At 42.3% G+C, this 22,127-nt stretch overlaps 1 protein-coding gene across 7 annotated transcripts in view; it reads left to right on the top strand.

Moving 5' to 3' along the window:
• The first annotated feature begins 1,228 nt into the window (after positions 1 to 1,228).
• TESPA1 (thymocyte expressed, positive selection associated 1) overlaps positions 1,229 to 22,127 on the top strand; it is a 30,142-nt gene continuing 9,243 nt past the window's right edge. For 2 of the 7 annotated variants that reach the window (XM_084759891.1, XM_084759885.1), the window contains exons 1-9: positions 1,235 to 1,346; positions 2,255 to 2,446; positions 9,470 to 9,529; positions 10,356 to 10,660; positions 11,644 to 11,686; positions 18,078 to 18,127; positions 18,752 to 18,805; positions 20,693 to 20,729; positions 20,981 to 21,079. In XM_084759891.1, coding sequence (XP_084616017.1) covers positions 10,498 to 10,660; positions 11,644 to 11,686; positions 18,078 to 18,127; positions 18,752 to 18,805; positions 20,693 to 20,729; positions 20,981 to 21,079 — 446 coding nt within the window. In that variant the 5' untranslated portion in view covers positions 1,235 to 1,346; positions 2,255 to 2,446; positions 9,470 to 9,529; positions 10,356 to 10,497. Of the gene's footprint in view, positions 1,347 to 2,254; positions 2,447 to 9,469; positions 9,530 to 10,355; positions 10,661 to 11,643; positions 11,687 to 18,077; positions 18,128 to 18,751; positions 18,806 to 20,692; positions 20,730 to 20,980; positions 21,080 to 22,127 lie in introns of all 7 variants that reach the window. The other 5 variants (XM_084759887.1, XM_084759888.1, XM_084759890.1 and 2 more) reach the window with 5 other exon arrangements.

Raw genomic sequence — 22,127 nt, forward strand, 5'->3', positions numbered from 1 at the left:
TGAGTAAGCACAGGTGTAACGCTTCATTTCAATGGTCAGTTTGGTAAGGTTTGGAGTCACCTAGGGAATGAGCCTTTGGGAATGCCTGTGGGTGATTATCTTGATAGGCTATTGAGGTTGGGAGACCCACCCACTGTTGCGTGGCACCTTTCTCTGGGCTGAGAGCCCAGACTCTCAAAGACACAAAGGAGAAAGGCCGACAGGAGATAGTGAAGCCATGATGGGGAGCATGAGTGGTGGTGCTAACTGTTACCCAGAATGGAAGTAAAAGAGGGAAACTCTTCTAGAGCTCAGTAAGGCCCCCAAAACTGAAAAACAGCAAGCTGAAGACAGATCCAGGCTAGAACAGACGTTAAAAGCCCAACTCTTAAAAATGCATTAGAAAAGTAGTTATTTCTGAGAATAAGGACACATGAAGTGGGTTTAAGCATAAGAAGCAAAGTGCTAAGAAATGAATACAGGGCTGGTGGGAGGACTCAGTGAGGAAAGGTGCCGTCTAATAAGGCTGAAGGCCTGAGTTCAAACCCAAGAATCAACATGGTAGAAGGAGAAGACTTACTCCTTCAAACTGTCCTCTAACTTCCACGTGGATGCTGTGGCATGGGCACACACACACACACACACACACACACACACACACACACACACGCATGCACACACACACACAAAGAGAGAGAGAGAGACAGAGGCAGAGAGAGAGAGAGAGAGAGAGAGAGAGAGAGAGAGAGAGAGAGAGAATGCATGCACACCACGCATAAACACAAATAAATGCAATACAAAATTTAAAAAGAAAACAGTGCATTACAATTGCTTTCACTAATAGTGTTTAAGAAGAAGAAGAAGCTTCTGAGGGATTTGCCTGAATGTAAAAGTTATGAAAAGGCCAGGTAGAGGAGAAGCCCTCTTCCACGGGCTAATTGTGAATAGATTTTTATGGAGAGATGTCTCATTTTTTAATTCCTTTTCCATTCGGCTACAGGAGTGGATTATAACTACTTCTAACTATATTGGAGGAAGGCTTTCCCAGATGCCATTCATCCAGTGGGCGACACGCTCCCTAGGTGTGGTAAGAGGAACAGCACAGCAGCAGCCCTCGCTTTGTTCTTCAGTCTCCTAAGCTAGGGCAGAGGATGTGGCTGGCTAGGAGGCGGGGACAGTGCAGATGCATGTGTAGATGTGTGTGTGTGTGTGTGTGTGTGTCACATCCGCTTCCCCTTTTGAGCTGACAGTTGAATGAAAACAGAGGGAAAGTCACAGTCTGTGATATGAAGTTACCTCACTGCCGTTGCCCCTGGCACCACTCCTGAGAAGGGCTCAGCCCCATCTTGAGAACTTTCTTCCCTTTGGTAAGTGCGGCTTTTGCTTTGGTTTTAGAGTGGGGCTGGTATCGAACTATAGAGAGAAGGATACGGGGAGTGGGGAATCTGGCTTCCAGCGAAAGAGATGTGTCAGGGGACCAATTCCCATCCCTGACCCTGACTCTACAGCTTCATTGTTGGACCTCCTTCCTGGCTACCTCCTGGCCGCCAGATGTGATTGTTCTAGGGCTGTGAATAATGGCTTCATTTGATGAACTGAATAACTATTCACAAAATTTCATTTTCTCATGTGAGTTCATCCTAGCATCCTGCTGAACTCATATGTGTGGGCATTCCTCTCTATTTCCAACTATGAGAAGTTCTGACCGAGAAAAGCTTCCTGGTTTGATGGCAAGTCCATGCCTCTGAATTTGGGAATACCTAAATGTGGCCCTGCCTTGCTTTCTTTAAACAAGATCTTTTTTTTTTTTTTTTTAGAATCTCCAGGGAAAGATGTGGAGATAAAGTGTAGTGAGGTGTGAGAGAGTTATTCACACAGTTGGAAAAATGACAGGCCAGACTTATTAGGCCCACGGTTCACATTTTATGATGACTAGATTTTTTGCTCCATATTTCATCTAGATATTGACCTCTCAGTAACCTGCCTAACCCTGGGGCCAGAGTCTCCAACACCCTTTGTTTCAGGGTAAAAACCACCCAACTGCATCCTGGGCATGGAGGAGACATGGAAATATCACTCACACTGGGGTTTCCCCAGAACCCCGTGCACTATCAAGTACGTTAGTGGGTGGAAGAGATGAGGTAGTGGCTTAGGGCAGAGCCCCATCAAGATAAAAGTGTACTGTAAATGTGTTTTAATAAGATAACAACCATTTAGAAGCAATGCCCAAGGAAGTTGTTTGTCACTTTGTACATCGCAAATGTCCTTTATACAGTTCATGAGGAACTAGAGGTTGGAGGCTTGCAAGTCGTGTACCCAGTGTTCTGATTCAACAGATGTCCAGCTTGAGTTTTGAGAGCCACGGATATGTGTTCTCCTGTAACACGGACCACTGGTGAGAAGAGGAGAGGCCGGCTTTATTGGCTGTCTGCTACTGAGAAAGTAATCATAGCAAGATTAAGCTACGGTAGGATGGATAGAAACAGAGCCAACATGTGATTTCTTATTCGCAGACACTCGTGCCATTGAAATGCTATTTGTAACCAGGCTAGTAATGTTCTCCTAGCTCCTTTGACCCCTCTTAACATTAAGTTATCTCCCTAGGATGAAGCATCACATAGTTGCTGTGGAGGGACATCACAGCTCTTTTGGGTTTAATGTCTGAGATTCAGGTTCTGATAGACGATGAAGAGACAGTTTGGTCTTTGCCCATGTCGTGACACAAGCTTCACTCTGAGTGGCAGCAGGGGAAGCGATCCAAGCATTTCTTTCTACTTGCGTACTAACAGCTGTCCTGATTTCCACTTAGGCTTCAAAAAAAGTAACTAACTCAAAACCCACAACACTGTGCCCGGGCCATACCCAGGCCCCGTGAGAATGGCCAAAAAAAAACCCACAGATTCGGGCTGAGAAGAGAATTCTGTCAAATAAGCTGGGGGATGAGAATAGCATGGGGTGACTAATGTGGAACAAAAAGTGGGAAACCAGGACAAGAATGAAATGACTTCATGATCACGGAAACAAGACACTGAGTTAATTATATCAACGCACAGGGATCGCTCGGTGGTCAAGAAATCTCTGCACTCATTCTAAACAAGTCTGGATAATTAGCCAGAGTAATCTGTTTTCTTATTCCTGATATCTTTGCAGCCTACCCAGATTTTTTTAAATGACGTCACTCACAGGATGACTTGCTCCAAATTTATGGCTTTAATATCTCCCACGGTAATTTTTAAACCTTCCAGAAAACACACTCACATCTGAATGTTGAAAGGGAATAACAGGAAGAGAACTTAGCTGGTGTGCTTTCGGTACTCAGCTAAACTTGTTTGAGGGAGTGGGAGGGGCACCATGAAAAAAAATATAGATCTTCCATTGTGTAGTCTCTACTGTTTACTAAATAACACCCTAATTTTCCACCCTCTGACCAAAGACTGAAGAGCTGAAAGGTATGAAAAAGGAAAGGCAAAGAACTTACATTGTGTAGTTTCTACTATTTACTAAATAACACCTTATTTTGCCAGCCCCTGAAACAGAGATTGTAGTGCTCCCTTACGCTGTAGATATCTCATAAAATTCCAACATCCTAACAGTAAGGTTGGTTTTGATTTTTGGTTTGGCTTTTGGGTTTTTGTTTATATATTTGGTTTTGGGGTTGTTTTGTGTTTAGTTGTTCATTTGGTTTTGGTTTTTTGACACAGGGTTTCTATGTGTCGCCTTGACTGTACTGGACTCACTTTATAGGCCAGGCTGGCTTGGAATTCACTGCCATCCATCTGCCTGCTTCTGCCTCCTTGCGTGCTGGGGTTTAAGGTGTGTGAGGCCACGCCCAGCCATAAGGATAAGTTTTGATCTGATGGTCATCCTAGTGCCACACTGAGGATTGGAAGCCAGGAAGAAATTTACCATTGACCTAGAAGGAATCTGGCAGCCTGTTGTAGGTTTTGGGTACATAGGGTTGAAGAAGACCAATCTGGCTTGAAGTTAAGTTTTTCCTGCTCACAGAGAAGTGCTATCTGCTCTGGGATTTCCCCAGCCTTCTGAATTGATAAGACTATGCCCTGGCTATGGATGCAAAAGTTCTGTTGGGCCACATCATGGAAACTCTAATTCCCTTTTCTCTTTTCTAATGCTTGATCTCACTCTCTGTCCCAATTCACAGGCTTGGGGCATAAGTAACATACAATCAGGAAAGCATAAATAACATACAAACATACAGATAGAGGCCTGTCTGGTCTTGTCTATGAATAGAGGTCCAGAGCAATGAAGATTCATCTAGAACCCAAAAGTGGTAGGAGGAAGGCTATGTGATTAAAAGGAAGAAGGAACACATTCGGGATACAAACTTGTGAGTCCTGTTTTCAATCCTCCCTTCCCTCCCTCCTCCTCCCTCCCTCCCTCCCTCCCTCCCTCCCTCCCTCATCTCTCTACCACTTCTTATCGCTGTCTAGTTTTCGCTACTCTAAAATGAGTGGCCAGGGTTAGATTTCTCTATGATCCTTGTGGACATTATATAAGAATAGGTCAATTGAGCTGCAGAGATGATGTAATGGGTAAAACTGAACGAGGATCTGAATTCAGAACCTCAGTATTCATGTAAAAGCAAGAATTGGTGGTGCAATCTGTCCTTAATGCTGAAGTAGTAGAGATAAAAGTATCCCAAGGAAATGTATATGTTTAAAAAAAAAAAAGAAAAATAATAAAAATGAAAAAAGAAAAAAGAATCCCAAGAGCTCACTGTCCCCCAGATTAGCAGATCAGTGTATCCCAAATTTAGTGAGAAACTACTTCAGAGGCTGAGAGAGGAAGATACCAAATATAGACCTTTGTCCTCTATGGGTGCACATATGGGTACATGGACATGTAATTATATACCACACATATCACCATGCACACATGAACGCATGCACATACATGTGCACACACAATTAATTAATTACTAGGAATGAGACTTTTTTTTCTCGTGGTGCATCTCTGACTAATGTGAGTACTCCTCTTTACCACCCTGCCGTGGCACACTCTAATGGATTATAATCAGCTCTCCCCTTTCTCCTTTCTTATTTGTAAAGCTATTCTACTTTTAGAGACTGGTTTATATATAGAGAAAATGAGTAACAACCTTGCATATTATTTATTACATAATACCTAATTTTAATCTTCAATAACCCAACATGTGTGGTAATTACGTTTACATATTGAAACCTCTTCGATACAGAGAGGTTGAGTAGTTTTGCCGAGCGAGGACTCTCACATGTAGGTGGACAGGCCGTGATTTTAAACAGGCATACTCTGATTCCAAGGCCCAAGCTCTGCCTACGTTTCTTTCCTTCCCTGAGTTTCCAAATAAAACTTTGAAGAAAAAAAAAAGCATTGCCCATGTTACTAGGAGTTTTAAAAACACCCCTGTATTAAGCCACATATAAGCAGAGCTGTATTTGCCGTCTTCACCGTGGTGTGTCCAATTGTCACATCTAAATATAAAGATAGATGGGGGAAACTGGCCTGAGTAGAGTAAGAGGAAACTGTAACCAGGTTATAGTATATGAAAGTGTCTATTTTCAATACATGAAAAGAAGTAAAGGAGGCAGAGAGGATGATGTAGCTGAAGCAGCCTATTTGGCACATTGTTACTATATCCCATCATGGAGAAATGCATCAGCCACAATTTCAGTTTTAAATAAACATTAAATCTCTCCCTGGGGGGAAAAAAGGTAGGTTCACAGCAAACTGAGGTAGGTACTCATTGCTCCAAGGCCTCTGAGTGCAACACAATTTACCCCATCTGCCCCGCTCTTCCCACAAGGTTTTCCAGACTGTTCCAAAAACCCCAGCGACTCAGTAACTAGGACTGGGCAGAGTCCAGCTTTATACCATGCCATGCCATGGTGCTCAAGGTAGATCTTACAAAGGGTGGGCCAACTAACACAGACATGCTACACGCTTCTTGAATAGGACACAAGCACACATGGTGGCTGCTAGAAATTAATCGAAGAAATGGTGTGAATGTGAACGGTAATTTATATTTGTAAGCTTTTCCTTAGTATTATTATTATCTAATGTGTGGTGTGGTGGTGGTGGTGTGTGTGTGTGTGTGTGTGTGTGTGTGTGTGTGCATGCTTGTGTGTGTATGTGTATGGTTGTGCATATTGCGGGAGGTCAGAGGGCAACTTTTAAGAGTCAGTTTTCTCCTCCCACCTTGGATTTCAGTGCCGGGACTCAGGTTGCCAAGCTTGCGTGGCAAGCATTCTGACCTTATCCCTGGTGAGGGCTCTTTGCACTACCCCTTGTTCTGTGATGTTGTAGGAATACACTTCTGTCTGATGACTCTTGTTGTTACTGGAACATTTGGAGAAAATATTTCCACCCCCATCTCTCTTTTAGATAGACTTCCTCCAAAGCCCTCCAAAGGGGCCTTTTGCCAGCTCTGCACCCACCTGTCATTTCTCTGTAACACACTCACTGCTGGTTCATCTGATATCATTTACCCACTTCCTTTAGATTTCCAGAAACAGCACTGAGTTTCATATCTCACAGCAGTATATTTTCATCCTTTCACCGTGAACCAGAACCCTTTATTTCTGTTTCCCAATAGTGTTACTCTTTCTTACAGTAGTTCCATTTTTAATACTTTGTGAACAGTTCACCATGACCCAAACATGACAAAGGGAAAATTATTTTCTGTTTTAATTCCCACACTAACGAGCTACATTAGAGAAGGTTGGTTCCTTCGCATCTTCTCTCTTGAGATTGTGTGTGTGTGTGTGCATACTTGTAAGCACATGCGTATGGAGGTCAGAGGTAAAGTGTAGGTGTTGTCTTTCATCAGTCCCCATATTAAATCTTGAGATGAGAACCTTCATTACTCAGGAATTTGCTAGGCGGGCTGACCAGCAAGATCCAGGAATCACCCTATGTCCACTCTCAGTGTTGTATTACAAGCATGGGGTACAGCTGTGGGATTCTTCATATAGGCTCTGGGGATCTAGATTACATCCTTTGCTTCCATGGCAAGCACTTTTTATTTGTTTGTTTGTTTGATATGGGGATCTCTGTGTACCCCTAGCTGTCCTGGACTCGCTCTGTGGATGAGGCTGGCCTCGAACTCACAGAGATCTGCCTGCCTCTGCCTCCCAGGTGCTAGGATTAAAGGCGTGTGCCACCACGCTGGGCACACGGCAAGCACTTTAGAGATCAAGCCATCTTCCACGTCCCTGAAATAGTTGTCTTTTAAAGTGAGTAAATGATTCCACTCTCATCCAAACTGCCAGAAAAAATGACTGGCCTTTGCAGTGGGTGGTAGAACTCTTAGCTCATGTCTTTTTACAGCCAGTTTTGTGAACCTTCCATTCTAAGTCTCTAAGCATAAAGCATTCTGTTTTCATGTATACTTCCCTTTAGATAGTTAAAGTAAATAAAAGTTCTGTATAAGGATGTACAGATATGAAAAAGCCATTGTCAGGCACAGGAAAATGCTGTTCTGAATTTCAGGGACTCTCGGAGAAGAAACAGGTCTTAGAACTATCGTCTCTCTGTTCCCCAACTTTCTTTCCTAAGCACATAGTTAAATCTTACGGAAGCTTTGAAGCTGGGTGCTGCGTGTGTCATGACTTGGAAGGCACTAGGCTCCCAGGGGCGCGTAGTCACTTAGGAAGTGCCCACTTATGTAGAGTAATTGTTTAGGCAACAATGTGTTTGATTCTGGTTTTAGACATTAGAGCCACAGCTGTGGGCAATCCAGGCAAACACCTCTAACCCTGGAGCTTGTGTTTCAATTAGAAGAGTAAATAAAACATGAGAGAAATTAATTAAAAAATGTAATATATGTTGATAATAATAGCCAGGAAGAAAAGCCAAGCGGGGACGTCACACGGGGACAGGGTTAAGGCCAACTGCAGAAGCCACATCTGGCTTCCTGGAGGAAATGCGTTAAGAATAGATTGGGGCTTTTGTGGATTGAGTACAGCAAATAGTTAGGGTGGAAAGGGAGAGAAAAAAAATTTACAGGAAAAAAAAAAAGCAGAGCTGAGAAAAGGTGGAGTAGGAATTAGCTTGTTTTGAATGAGAGCTCCAAAGATGCCAGGAACATAAAATGGAGTCATGTCAAAGAGGGTGCTGAGAATCTTGCCCTGCCATCCCAGGTGGGGGGAGTCAGCTCTAACAGGTGCCTCCAGATGTTCTCGGCAGCAACAGTAGGGTGTGGCATCCCTATGTCCCTCCCTCCTTGTGTCCCTCCTCTCCCTCTGTCTGCCCCTTTCCCCCTCACTCTTTCCTCCCTCCATTCCCTCCCTCCCTCCTCCAATTCCCTCAACCTCCATCAGTCTGTCCACCCCTCCCTCTTCTCCCTCCCTCCTTCTGTTCTTCCCTTTCTCCAACTTTTCTTCCCTTAATTCTTTCCTCGTTAAATTTTCCTACCCCCCCCCCCCAAATGTGCTTGTGCACCAAGGATTCCCTGTGGTTTAAGTGAGGGAGTTAAAGAAACAAGCAAGCCAGCCTTCGACATTTTCTTTTCTGGGCTGACTGGAAGCAACCGATTAAATATCTTGGAAGGCAGGACTAGGAAACCATACTGCAATGCAGGCTTTCGTGAGACTTTCCCTGAATTCTCTCTGGAGGAACCCTCACCCTCCATCACTTAATGCTAGCAAGTCTCCTCTGCTAACCCTCTTTGTAGCTTTGATTTGACCTGAGCCTTGCTAAGTCCTTGACTGCTCCCAAAATGGCCAAAAGGAGTGAAGTGCTAACAGCTGCCTTCTCTAGAAGACAAACCCTAGACCTGAAGGGAAGGAGGCTAGGTTTGACAGAAACGATTATAGATCATCTTTTCTCAATATACATCTTGTCTGTAGTAAGAAAAAGCAACTAAAGCACTTGTACTGCACTAGAAGAACATTTTGTGTCCAGGATGCTCTTTAAAAAAAAAAGCTGTTTTAGTTCCTAAGTCTTTAAATGTTTCGCTAATGATTTTACTTCTGAGTCTTCGTCTCTGGAAATTCCTATATTTTTCTATTTTATTTTCCCTGACTTCAACAATTAAAAATACAACTTTGAAGATGAAGCTGTGCATGGCAGCTCCAAGGAATGGAAGATAAGACCTGAAAGTCTTGTGGCAGCTCTGCTAACTCTCTGGGGGGGCACGTGGCTGTGGCTGAGTCTGTGCACGCCAGCTCCTACTTTTTAAGGTCTGTCTGGGCAGCTGGATGGCTGTCCCCTCTATTCTTCTCAGATGCTGTGACTAGAGGCATATATATTTAGGGGGGATGCAGAGGTGCCAAATGAACTACCAGTACGTGGAGGGACAATTTCATTGACAGGCTGAGAAAGTAACTCATAGTCAATGTAGAAATACAAGCAGACAAGTTAGAAAGTGACCATCTGGAAGGTGTTGTCTGCTAATTGCTTACGGCAGTAAATTCGATGTCTCCTTGTTTTTATTATAGTTTTTTTTCTTGTTCTGGGAAAAACATCATGTGTTTCTTAATATATTAAACAGAAAACCAAACAAATCCAGAAAAAGGAAGAAAGCAAGAAAAAGAAGCCAAAGGCACTACAGGTGTGGTCACATCCTTTTTGTAGAAATTTGGCTTTCTTAAAGTTTGCCGATTTTAAACTTTTAAAAAGCTATCCCCATGAGGAGTAAATGAAGAATTTTATAAATTGTAAATTTAAAGCTTCTTGTCTCCTTTCTTTTTATTAACTTGTGTGTGGGGTGGGTGGGGCAGGGGTCAACGGCAATGACTTCTTAAATCTCTCTTCACCTTATTTTTTAAGACAGGGTTTCTTACTGAACCTGAGGCTAATCGATTTGATTGGGGTTGTCTAGCCAATGAGCAAACTCCAGGGAATGGTCCTCCCATCTCTGCCTCCACAGCTAGGATTAGAGACCTGACCTCTGTACTTGGTTTATATGTGGGAGCTGGGGGTCGCACTTGACTGAAGCAGCTCCCCAGTTCCTCAGACATTTTAGTTTTAATGGTAGATCCTGAGAGGCAAAATTACATAAAAAGTAGATAAAACAATTCTTTTTTTTTTAAACAGGGCCTCTATTTAACTGTGGCTTAGATTGGTCTGCCTCAGCCTTCTGAGTACTAGAGCTACAGCTATGAAGCTAACACACCTGCCTTAAGGAAAGTGTTTCCTAACAGAGCATTTCACCTACCACGAGAAGTGGAGACACTTTAAGTCAAAAAAGTTTCCTCAGAGGTCCCTAGCTCCTGTGGTGTTTGAAGGTTTTAGACTTACTGGCTTGAACTAGTACTTAGATTTTTTTTTTTTTCAGGCATTCCCTTTTGTGGTGGTGGATGGGTTGAAGTTGCAACTGACTAAGCTTCGTTTTGTTTTTGTTTGTTTGTTTTGTTTTGTTTTGTTTTCCTGATTAGGCAGAGAAGAGTCCTTTGTACAGACGGAAGATTAGAGAGTCACCTGGAGAGAAGTGGCTATGAAGAGAGGGTAAAAGATTTTCCCCATGTTTGTACTCTCAGGAGGGCATCAGTGTGGTAGGAAGGCCTGAGAGTAACTCAAATGGAGGCATCCGTGTTGAGCCCCACATCTTGGGAGAAGCGAAGGGCCTGGCTACGACAGAGTCATAACTGGCAAACCCAGGTTCTGGAAGAAGAGGCTGCAGCTGCCCTGCGGGATGCACTGGACCTGGAGCCTTCCAACCTGGATGATGTCTTCCAGGAAGGTAAGAAGCTGCTGAACATCACACAGATGCCTACTGTGTCTTGCTCAGGTCTGCACAGTATGCACAGTGACCTCTGTTTACAGTAGGAGCTCATTATGACCCTTTTCAGTGAGCATAAAAGAGAGACGCAGTGTCATGTGATACATGAATTGTGTGAGGAGGAGACAGGCATTTATTAGGAAACAGAAAGGGGCACTTTGCAGCATCCTAAGAAACTTCTGTTAGAGTCAAAAGAACGAGGTTTGGCTGCGAATTAAGTTTGAGTAACAAGGCTACATATTCATATCACAAGCCAGATTCAGGCTGCCACTCTGACACGAGGGGCCTTTGAGAAGTCTCTCTGAAGATTTTCTTGCTCAACAAAGCGGTTGCTCCTTTTTCATAAGTCCACATTATCTGATGCTCAAGGAGAAATACCAGAGATGTAGTCTGAAACAAAAGCTTTTGGAACATTAAAGAAATTCTTACTTATTTTTTAGGAAATAAAAGCACAAGACCGTCCCTTTTCTGATGTGTTTTCATCCTTTGTTTCTTTCTTTCCTTCTTTCTTTTTATTTCTTGTTTTTGGGAAAGGGACCATCCCTATCCCCAAACTTTGAGAGACAGAAGCAGAAGGCATGATCACCCAGACACTGGGAAGCTTCTGAGGTAGACAGAAGAGAGGCAGAGAGGGGAGACTTGGCTGACTTAGACTGACTTTGTAGACCAGGCTGGCCTCAAACTTACAGAGATCCACCTGCTTCTGCTCCTGAGTGCTGGGATTAAAGGTGTGTACCACCATGCCCAACTCTGAATACATTACTTTCATAACACACACACACACACACACACACACACACACACACACACACACACACACACACGTAGAAGAGTCATGCTGCAGCTTGTGTAAGGATAACTTGCAAGGTACCTGAGTTATATAGGGAGGTGTGGGTTTTCTCCAGTACCTATAATCACTACATGTCTGTTTTTTTTTTTCCTAGGGAATCCAATCAGCAAGATTGAGGACTGGCTGCAGGGCTGTGGGTAAGTGCTCAAAAGCAAAGATGTGGCTGGCAGATGGCTGTGGTGATGGGCATGGCTCCTGTGAACTCAGAGAAAATGCAAAGAATTAGCACTGTTTGTTGTACAGGCATGATGAAGAGACTGGGACTTACTTGGGTGAGTTGGTGACCCAGGCTGTGGTTCAAATGCAACTGGGGCCAAGATGACGCTCAGCAGGAAGGCTGAGAATCCAGGAGAGATTTAGGCTAGAGCTAAGAGTAAACGGAACTCTGAATCTACGCAGGATCACAGGGATGAGTAGCAGCCCCCTCCCGTTGGATCTCCCCATTTTTAACTGCAGTTTTACGTGGTGTGACCAAAAAGGAAGAGATGCAGGTGGACCCCTCTCCTCTGGAACAGAACCCAGGAGGGGGTTAGGAGCTTAAAAACCATGAGACTTTAAAGTACATCACCTCTTTTCTTTTAAAGTACTTTAAAATATAAGGCTCCCCTGAAACTCTGCCAGCCTGTACCATTTTAGACTCAGTCTCCTTGGACACAGGAAAGATTCTGTGACCTAGTTAGGTGTGACTGTTCTTGTAGGAGTGGCTTCTAGGGTGTATAATTCCTGCCTGCGCCTCATCTTCCAGCCCGAAATGTCTCCAGCTTTATATAACCTTTAATCTAAACTCGTCAGTGGACTGACATAAATAAACCCACTCTCGTTTACTTGGCAAGACATACTGAATAACCTAAGGTTGTTTGTTTTAGTTCTGCCCTGAGTGGCAATGCCAAGACGTATTTATTTTGTGTCTCTTTCAGTTGTTTACCAAAGGTGCTGTATTTCTTACCCTAATCTTAGTCACAATTCATTGACTTTAAAAGCCAACCGAATTCCATCTATTTGCCCGCAAATTTCATAATGTCCTTGTTTTTGATAGCCAGGTAGTATTCTGTTGTGTAAATGTACCACCTTTTCTTTATCCATTTTTCAGTTGAAGGACACCTAGGTTGATTCTTGTTTCTGGCTATTATGAATAAAGATGCTTTGAACATAGTTGAGCAGGTATCCTTGTGGTGTGGTAGAACATCTTTTGGTTATATGCCCAGGAGTGGTATAGCTGGGTTTGTCAATCCCAACAGGGGTGTTAATTTTAAGGTGGCTTCAGTATACCATGACAACAAAAGAAATGGACCCAATGTCCCATTAGGAGCATGCTGCCATAGCTACTTCCTAAAGGTTCAACTGTATTCCAACAGCACCATCCATATGCTGAGCCTATAACAAATGGACCTCTGGGAGACATTGAAGATCCAAGTAGAGAAAATACAAAAAAGATAATAGAGATTAATTAATTAATTCACATCCTACAATTCTGTCTCTCTCCCACCTTCATTTCCCAAAGACAATCACTTCAACTAATGTTGGTTGTTATTTCTAGTATATCTTTATTAGTTTAGGGAACAATTAAGGACAGAAATGTTAATTCATCAGTGTAGGAAGCATCCATTGACTCTTCTATGTGGGCTAAAATGCACCTGTCTTAAATGAGAAAGGACACTTCTCTCATCTTTTCTATATTGTCTCTTGTTTTGTTTAGATCTCTGATGAATTTACACAAATAATTTGGTTCTAATTGTTTCTGAGATGTATTATAAATCATATTTCTTTCTTACTGGTTCTATTTTACTTAATTTACAACATTGTTGTTCATTTGCTAGTATATTGCATTTATATAAGTAAATTAAAGCAAGAAATTACAACACTAATTGTGACATGTGAAACTGGGTGCTGACAGATTAAAAAAAGAAGAAGGAGAAAAGATAAATAAATAAGTAAGTAAGTAAGTAAGTAAGTAAATAAATGCCAACTCAGAAACACTCAAAATGATGGAAGGTGAATGGACACTTGTTTTTGTGTGTGTGTGTGTGTGTGTTTTGGTTTGTTTGTTTTTGTTTTTGTTTTTGTCAAAGAAGCCAAAACCGTACAATGGGGGGAAAAAAAAGATAGCATATTTAACAAATGATTCTGGTCTAACTGGATGTCTACATATAGACAAATGAAAATAAACTCAGAAGGAAGCTTGAATCCGATTTTATTAGAGTTTGAGGCGAAAGGGCAGAAATCATGGCAGCTGTTAGGTAGATGAAGATAGAAAATAGGAAGAAAAGGCATAATGCTTTTTAAGAATGATTTCTTTATTTATAAGCTAATTACATCATTTCCCTTTCCCCCTTTCCCTTCAAACCATCCCATATAATCCTCCTTCCCCTCACTCAAATTCATAACCTCCTTTTACACTAATTCCTGTTACATGCATCTATACATATATAATATATATGTAAGAATATATATTCTTAGCTATAACCTCATCAGTCTCTAATGTCACTTGTATGCATGTTTTTTAGGGCTGATATTTCGCGTTGGACAGCCGTTTGGCATGCTCTTCCCTGGAGAACACTATTTTCCCCACTCTCAGCATTCCTTAGTTGCTGTGGCTCTTTGTGTGGTACTGTGGTCTCACGGCTTTCCTCCATCCACTTTGCCTTACCTATTGGTGTTGTCCTTATTGCGCTCGTGTTTAGGCAGTCATGTCAGTGAGACTTTACATGTGTGGCTTCTGACAATCCCGGGAGACACAATCTCACAGAAAACTCCCCGTTCCCCTCTTACAATCTTTGCGCCCCATCCCTGAGCCTTAGGTGTAGAAGTTGTGTTGTAGATAACTCAGTAGGGACTGGGATAAAAAACTCAGCACTTTCATTGGCTGCGGTTTTCTGTAATAGTCTCCACCTTTTGTGAAAAGTTTCCTTGATGAGGCTTGAAGATTATACTTACCTGTGGGTATAAGGACAAATACTTCGAGTGTAATTTGGGATTGTGCTGATTTAGCAAACTGATGGTTGTAGGTTCTCTTCCACAGTCTATGACGTCACTAGCCCTGGGTAGTTGGGTAGGTTCCTGGTACCAGACATGATTTCCCTCTTGCTGAGCAGGTCTCAAATCAAAATTGAGAGCTGATGGATACTAACTACTAAGATATGCGTGCCACTGCTGCATCTTTAGGGCTACCCAGCCGAGCTGGTCCTTGTTACAGTGGGATGCTGGTTGCTTTGCATTCTTTGTAACCTTGCTTGCCACGTTATTGTACCAAGCTAGTCCTTGGGGAGGAGGCTTTCATGTCAGTGTCAGCCCAAAGAGTCTTTGGACTCTCTGTCTGAAATACATGGTGTCTTCAGCAGCAAGGAGTTACTTTATACCTTTGGACAGGGGGAAATCAAGGGCAATTTGTAATATTTTGGGAGTCTCATGGACAACCTTGACCAACAACTCAAAACCAGACTTCTCAAGCTGGTACTGGAGTCTTTGTTAGATGGTCTTTGGCTCATGAAAGGGGCATTGTTATCCCAGATGAAATAATTCTATACAGCCTATATATATATATATATATATATATATATATATATATATATATATTTTATACATAGACTTATATATTATAATTTTAAAATATTTTAGGTAGATAGTTAATAGTATGATTAACTTTTCAGACATCCTTATTATTATTTTAGCTTCCTCCTTCCTTCTTCTGTGTTTGATTGCCTCCCCTTTTTCCTAATAAGAACAATTCTGTTTTTTCCCATTTTTCCCATTAGATCACTTGTACCCTGCTATCTCCCATCACTGTTGCTCACACACACACACACCTACCATAGAAATAGTCCCATTTTGTTTTCCTGGCTTCTACAGTTATTTCAAGATGTGTCCTCACGACTGAAGATTTGAAACTAGGGGTCTCTGATGAAAGAAAACATGTGAGGTTTGCCTTTTGTGTACTGGGTTACCTCACTCAATGTGATTTGTTTTATTTCCATCCATTTGCCTGTAAGTTTCGTGATGTATTTTTTTTTTACAATTAAGTAACATGAACTTTTGAGTTATGGCTCAAGAAAGCCATTGTGTTCTTCCACAGAAGTTGGCAAGCAGCTACAGTTTGGAGAAATCTGGCATATTGAGAATGAGCTGGGATGCTCACACTGTCAGAGACATCCTTCTTAGTTTTCCAACTGGTATCTGAGAAGGAGGGAGAAAGTAGGAAGAGGAAAAGTTAGTCTTTTTTTTAAGCTATAACTCAGAAAAACATGAAAACTTGCTGCCTGGCAGAAGCTCTGCAAGAAAGTGCATAGTGGGTAGGACTCTTCCTATCACTTGCCATGTCCTTAGGTGAATCAGAGCACTCTGGCCACATAACTGACAGGCCCAGATGGATTAACTCTTATGGAAGAAACAATAGTATGCAATGTTCTAGTCTTTGGGCAGATCAGAATGCCATATCCCTACTCAATTCTACAGAGGTGGAATTGAGAGTCTATTCTTTGGCCAGACAGAATTAGCTTCCCCTTAATGGGCCACAAAAAAAGCCTTGATATCTCTATCTTTTGATATAGCACTTTAGATCCTAAGAAAAAGCAGTTGTGGCATTTTCCTTTCTAGGGTTACTGGAGAAAGAAAAAGTGGACAAGGTCTGAAACTGACTAATGAGGAAAGGACTTATCCTCTATGGGCTCCAAAGGTAGTAATGGCTGAAGCATTACTTAAGATAAGGTAGGGCATACATTAGGCAAAAGTCTCAAGAGTCATGAAAAAGGATATAATGCTTTTTTTTTCTAGTTTAAACTCTCTCTGAGTATTTCTGATTTTCATGGTGGATATGCGCATTTGACTTTCCTTATGTTGAAGTAGCAATAACCAACTTTGTATTCTGAAAGGCTCCAACATACGTTATTTCTTCTAGGAAGTGATTGTTAAAGTTAGGCATTTTCTGATTACTTCTCATTAAAAAGGGCAAATAAAATAGACACTGGAAGTTGAAGAGAAGGAACAGGATGGGAGCCTACCATACAGGTCCTCTGAAAGACTCCACCCAGCAGGGGATCAAAGCAGATGCTGAGACTCACAGCCAAACTTCAGGGTGGAGCGCAGGGAGCCTTATGGAAGAGTTTAGGCATAGAAAGATCTGGAGGGGACAAGGAGATCAATGGAGCCAGCAAATCCAGGCAGAGGAGAGGGGTGCTGCAGATACCGATGCACCAACCAAGGACCATGCATGGGGAGGAACTAGACGCCCCTGCTCAGATGTAGTATATATGCAACACAGTCTCCTTGTGGTTCCCATAGTATGTGGAGTAGGGGCTACCTCTGACATGGACTCTGATGCTCATTTGTGGATCTCTTCTCCCTGGTGGGGCAGCCTTGCCAGACCGCAGAGGAAGAGGATACAGGCAGTCCAGATGAGACTTGATAGGCTGAGGTCAGATGTTAGGGGAGGAGTTCTTCCTCTTTCTGAGGACTAAGGGAGGGGGGATGAGTGAGGGAGGCGGCCACAATAGGGATGTAAAGTGAACAAATTAAAAAATAGAAAAAAAGAAAGAAAGAAAGAAAGAAAGAAAGAAAGAAAGAAAGAAAGAAATGAGCATTTTCCCCACTGACTAGTGTAATTGGCATTAGGCTTGACAAGTCACTGAATATATGTTTCATTGTCGATTACAAAAGTTTCATTGCTACTAAGAAAAAGTGTTTTGTTTTGTTTTGTTTTAAAACAAAGCATGTTGTGGGGTGAGGGGTTTTATAAGGTGAATTTTTTCACATTTTTCTTTCTTTAAAAGCTGCATCCAATAATTATATTATTGTGTAACTTAATGTGTAAGTTCTGAGAAGCCCAGGTGCTCTGATCCCAGCTCAGGATTTTTTTATAGGTTACTTTTCTCCCCTATTTCAAACAAAGGAAATGTGTTTTGTTTGTGAAACTGCTGCTGCTTCCCACTTTGCGTTATCTTGATTTTCATTTCTTCTTCTGGTCAAGAAGAACAGATGCTGCTGAACGGGTGATTAAGTATCATTACAAAATCTCACAATATCTATCAAGGATGCAGTTTCTTCTGTTTCCTGAAAGATATGATACTGAGTCAAGAACACGCATGCTAGAAAAGTGAAAGGACGTGAATAGATATATTAAAGTGACAAAAGCCTGAAAAATTGACATTTGTATATGTTATATTGAAATATGATATGAGAAATTGTCAAACTCTGGCTATTGGATCACTAGGAAGTGATGGAAATCATGGTGTTAAAAGACTCTGTCCTATTAGCATATTTCCCTCATGTATTTCAGTAAAGGCTGATGAACCATTTGCAAAACCAACTTCAGGCAATGTAGCCATAACAATTGTAGCACATTTAAAAATACAACACACTCCGATCTCAGACCCTCAGGACTATATCTATGAGCCTGCCGGTCAACTAACCACAGCCTAATTGTCTTCAGTATGAAAGCAAGTTCAGCAATGCTGACTCTCACTGGAAAAATTGTGTGAACATATGGGAGATATTGGAAGACAGACAACTGTAATGTAATTATATTTTTGGTTTTAGAGACACAGATGAGGGACTTTCTGAAGAAGCTGGGCAATCCAACTACAACAGTGAGTTATTCTATTCTCTTTTCTACTTGGATACTATACAGTGACCCCCACCTCTCTCTACCTCTATGTGTGTGCTTCTGTGTGTGTGTGTGTGTGTGTGTGTGTGTGTGTGTGTGTGTGTGTGTGTATCCATACTCATGTGTATACTTGAGAATATGAGAGTCTTTAGTCTTGGAAAAATTTATTTGTTCTAGAACAGCCTAGAAGGTCCAACAGGAAGTATGCTACCTCATAGCAAATGTTCCCTAATACTCAGAAATTTCCTGTTAGTGGTTGCTTTGCTAATAGAGAATGACCTTGTGAATTCTGTTCATATATATTTGTTTGTCCCTGAATGTGGTCACACACCCTCATGTGTTAGGTGCTCTGCAGAGGATTGTGCACATGATTATCTGTGATAAAGTAAACAGATAAGTTATAAATGGATGCCTATAATTTTGAGTCAAAGCATGACTGTGGTTGCTGACCTAGAGCTGGGGGAAGGTTTGCGAACATGTAGCTGTCTACATATTTGTGTAGTTATGTGAGTCTAAGGACATGATTAGATGTTTAAGTGGTGTGTGGTGTGTGTGTGTTCTCACTTTATTTTCTGCAACTTTTGTGTGATTTTTTTTTTTTGGGTAGGGTATTCTAGCCATGGGGCGAGCTTTGAAGATGACTTGAGTCTTGGAGCAGAGGGTGAGTATGAGGTTGGGATCAGAACAGAAGGATGACGTGGTATGAGGTAAGGGGAGGGTGGAAGGTAAGCTTAAGAAAGAATCAGAGTCTTTCTGAGGTCCTACCTAGGTGGAAAGAAGAGTTCGGGTTTCTTGTTTGTTTTGATATAAGATAAACACAGGAAGCACTACAGATTTCCAAAAATTTCTCCACCTGCTAGCTATGATTCCCAACAGTCTTTTCATGGTGCTTGGAGACAATATCAAAGCACCATAATATTTGCTGTACACTTATCTTCATGACTTCTTTTTTTCTATTAGAAGACCAAAGAAGCCAGGCACGGTGGCACATGCTTTTAATCCCAGTACTCAGGGAGGCAAAGGCAGGCAGATCTCTGAGTTTGAGGCCAGCCTCATCTACAAAATGAGCCCAGGACAAAACAACAACAACAACAAAAAAAAAAAAAAAAAAAAAAAAAAAAGAAAGAAAAAAAAAAAGAAAAAAAGAAAGGAAGAAAGAAAAAGAAAAGAAAGAGGAAAAAGGAAGCCCAAAGAACCAAAGAAGTTTGAGGGCTTCTGTAGGCATGTTTTATCTATTTTATTAGGGTCCCTCATATCTCTACTCCCCTCTCCACCCCAATACCTTCCAACACCCGTGCACCAGGTAGGAGAGAAAGAAGGTTAGTGGGAGAGGGGCGTAGTTCTCTTTAGCTACTTCCTGCTGGGTTCCTTGGAGCAGGTCCAATCTTTGTTTCAGAATATTTCCAGCTTCTTCTCATCAAATTGCATCAACAGCAACCAGGAGCAGTGACAGGAGCCGGGGGGGGGGGGTTGCGGGGGCAGGGGATTGGGAGGGGTAGCAACCGCTTCCTTTTCCTTGGCATTCTCTGTCTCACCCCACCCCAACTCATCCCTGGCATTTATTTCCTCTCCAGAGTCCTCCTCAGAGTTAAAGATCACACCCCTCTCAGAGCCCTCACAAGGCAAACAGTCTGCTGCTGTGGACAAGCTAAATTAGCCTCATATCCCACACCTGGGATTAAAACAAAACTATGTTTTCATAATTTATAGCTGAGTTTTTAAAGACACCAAAACTTTCACTACAAGCTTCTTCCTCCTCTTTCTCCTGTTTCATCTTTATATTGTGTATCAGGCCCAGGGCTCCACCCTAGCAAGCAAATGTCCTGTCACTGAGTTACATCCGATCCCTTAAAAATGGTTTAAGAAAGCTGGCTGGTGGTGGCACATGCCTTTAATCCCAGCAGTTGGGATGTAGAGTCAGGCAGATCTGTGATTTTGAGGCCAGCCTGGTCTACAGAGTGAGTCTAGGACAGCCAGGGCTATACAGAGAAACCCTGTCTTGAAAAACCAAAACCAAAAAAAGGGACAGGGGATGCATTTAAGAGGCATATTTTCCTGCAGAAGGATAAGGGCTTTAAAAAAGATAGAAGAGACAGGCAGATTGCTATGAGTTCGAGGACAGCCTGGTCTACAAAGCGAGTCTAGGGCAGCCAACGCTACACAAAGAAACCCTGTCTCAAAAAAACAAAACAAACAAACAAACAAACAAAAACCAGAAGTGCTGTCTCTTCCCAGTGTCTCCAGACATCTGTAAGATGTGCATCCATGTGATGGGTAAGCCATGTGAGAGGCAGGGAAAAAAATCCTAAAGACTGGAGTGATCCTGACCCCCAGGTCAGAGAGGCTCTGAACTAGACCTCAATTATGGATCAGAAGTTCAGACTGCAGACCGGATGCTTTCTGACATATGCTGCACTTCTTGGCCTGTGTTTGGTGCTATTTATATCCCTAGCTCTGTACCACTGAGGCAAACAGTGGAGCTACTTTATGGATAAATAAACGGCATTTTCTTTTCCAACTTGTTTTTTCCCTTTCTGTTTCTATCCAGCAACACTACTGTCCACCAATGGAAACCTCTTCTCTAGGTAAGTATAAAGTTTAGAGAGTTTGAGTGACGTCACCCAAGGAGACAACGGACCGGAGAGGGTTCCGTAGTCAGAAATGCTAAGCAAAGAGCTAAAATCACACAGTAAAGAGGAAAGCTTTCTAACCAGCCAAGGAATGCCTTGTCTAGGTTTCCTCAGCACAGGGAACGTATGCCCAGTAGGGGAAGCCTGAGGCCAGCGTGTACATTAGAAACTGGAGTTGAGTGACGTGGAGTTTCTCGTCTCTTTAGGAACTTCCTTCAGACGCCCAGGCCTTGCCAGTTACTTGATCTCGGCTGCAGTTTGGCTTCCAGCAGCATGACAGGTGGAACCAACAGAACCACCTCAAGGTAAGTAGTAAGTTTGGGTGGGCTAGGTCCATTGCGGGATGAGAGGCTGTGCGGCTCTGCGTACTGGAGCTCGTGTGCATTTTCTGTTTACAATCAAGAAATACGGTGGTGTTTGTACCAAGATGAGGAACAGATGCAGAGGATCTTCTCAGAGATGGATGCTCTGTAAGAGACACAGGAACCTCCTTCCACGGAGCCTGTATCCAAGGAGACACAGTAGCAGTACTATCACACTACCTAAGCCTATAATAGGTGTTCAATAAACAGTTCATATTTCTAATTAACTATATTGTTGGTGGAAGCAATACAACATTTTGTCCAGCCCAAGTAGTAACTGTATGGAACGTGGAAGGCTGAAGCAGGGTTTGTCTTGAGGGCCTCAACTGTTCCATATAATGAACAATATCCACATGCAAAAAAAAAAAAAATCTAAACCATGATAGGAGGTGACAAGTATTAGTGGGCTGTAATGAGAGTGTCAGAATTTAGGGGATGACATTTCAACTTGAGACATGGTACTGCGACTTAACGGGTTTTTCCCATGTAACTAGCCGTACCCACTTGGAATTCAGTTAAACGGGAGGTGTGTAGAAGCAGGATTCAGGTGCTGTACTACTCAGGGTTCCCTAGCATAAAACGAACTTACAGAATGGATCTCTCCCTGTATACAGAGAGGGCACTTATTAGAATGACTTACAGACGGCAGCTAAGCTAACAATGGCTGGGAGTGAAAAGCCCAAGGATCAATTAGTTGTTCCGTCCAGGAGGTCAGATGTCTCACCTGTTCTCTAGGATGTTCTGGAATCTCCAAAGAAGTCGGCTCTAACACCAGTGAAGGAAGGGACTTGCTAGTGAGTCGAGAGCAAGCAGACATAGGCTTCCATAGGCTTCCAGCAGGAAGTGTGGCCCAGATTAGGGGTGGGTTTTCCCAGGTCTGAAAGTCTGCATTAAAAGTGCGACTTCCTACCTCAAAGAACTGGATTAGAAGATCTTCCCATTACAAATTAAGCAAAAAACAAAAAAAACAAAAACAAAAACAAAAACAAAC

Source organism: Acomys minous (genome assembly GCF_964271855.1).
Source record: "Acomys minous genome assembly, chromosome: 15".
NCBI lineage: Eukaryota > Metazoa > Chordata > Mammalia > Rodentia > Muridae > Acomys > Acomys minous.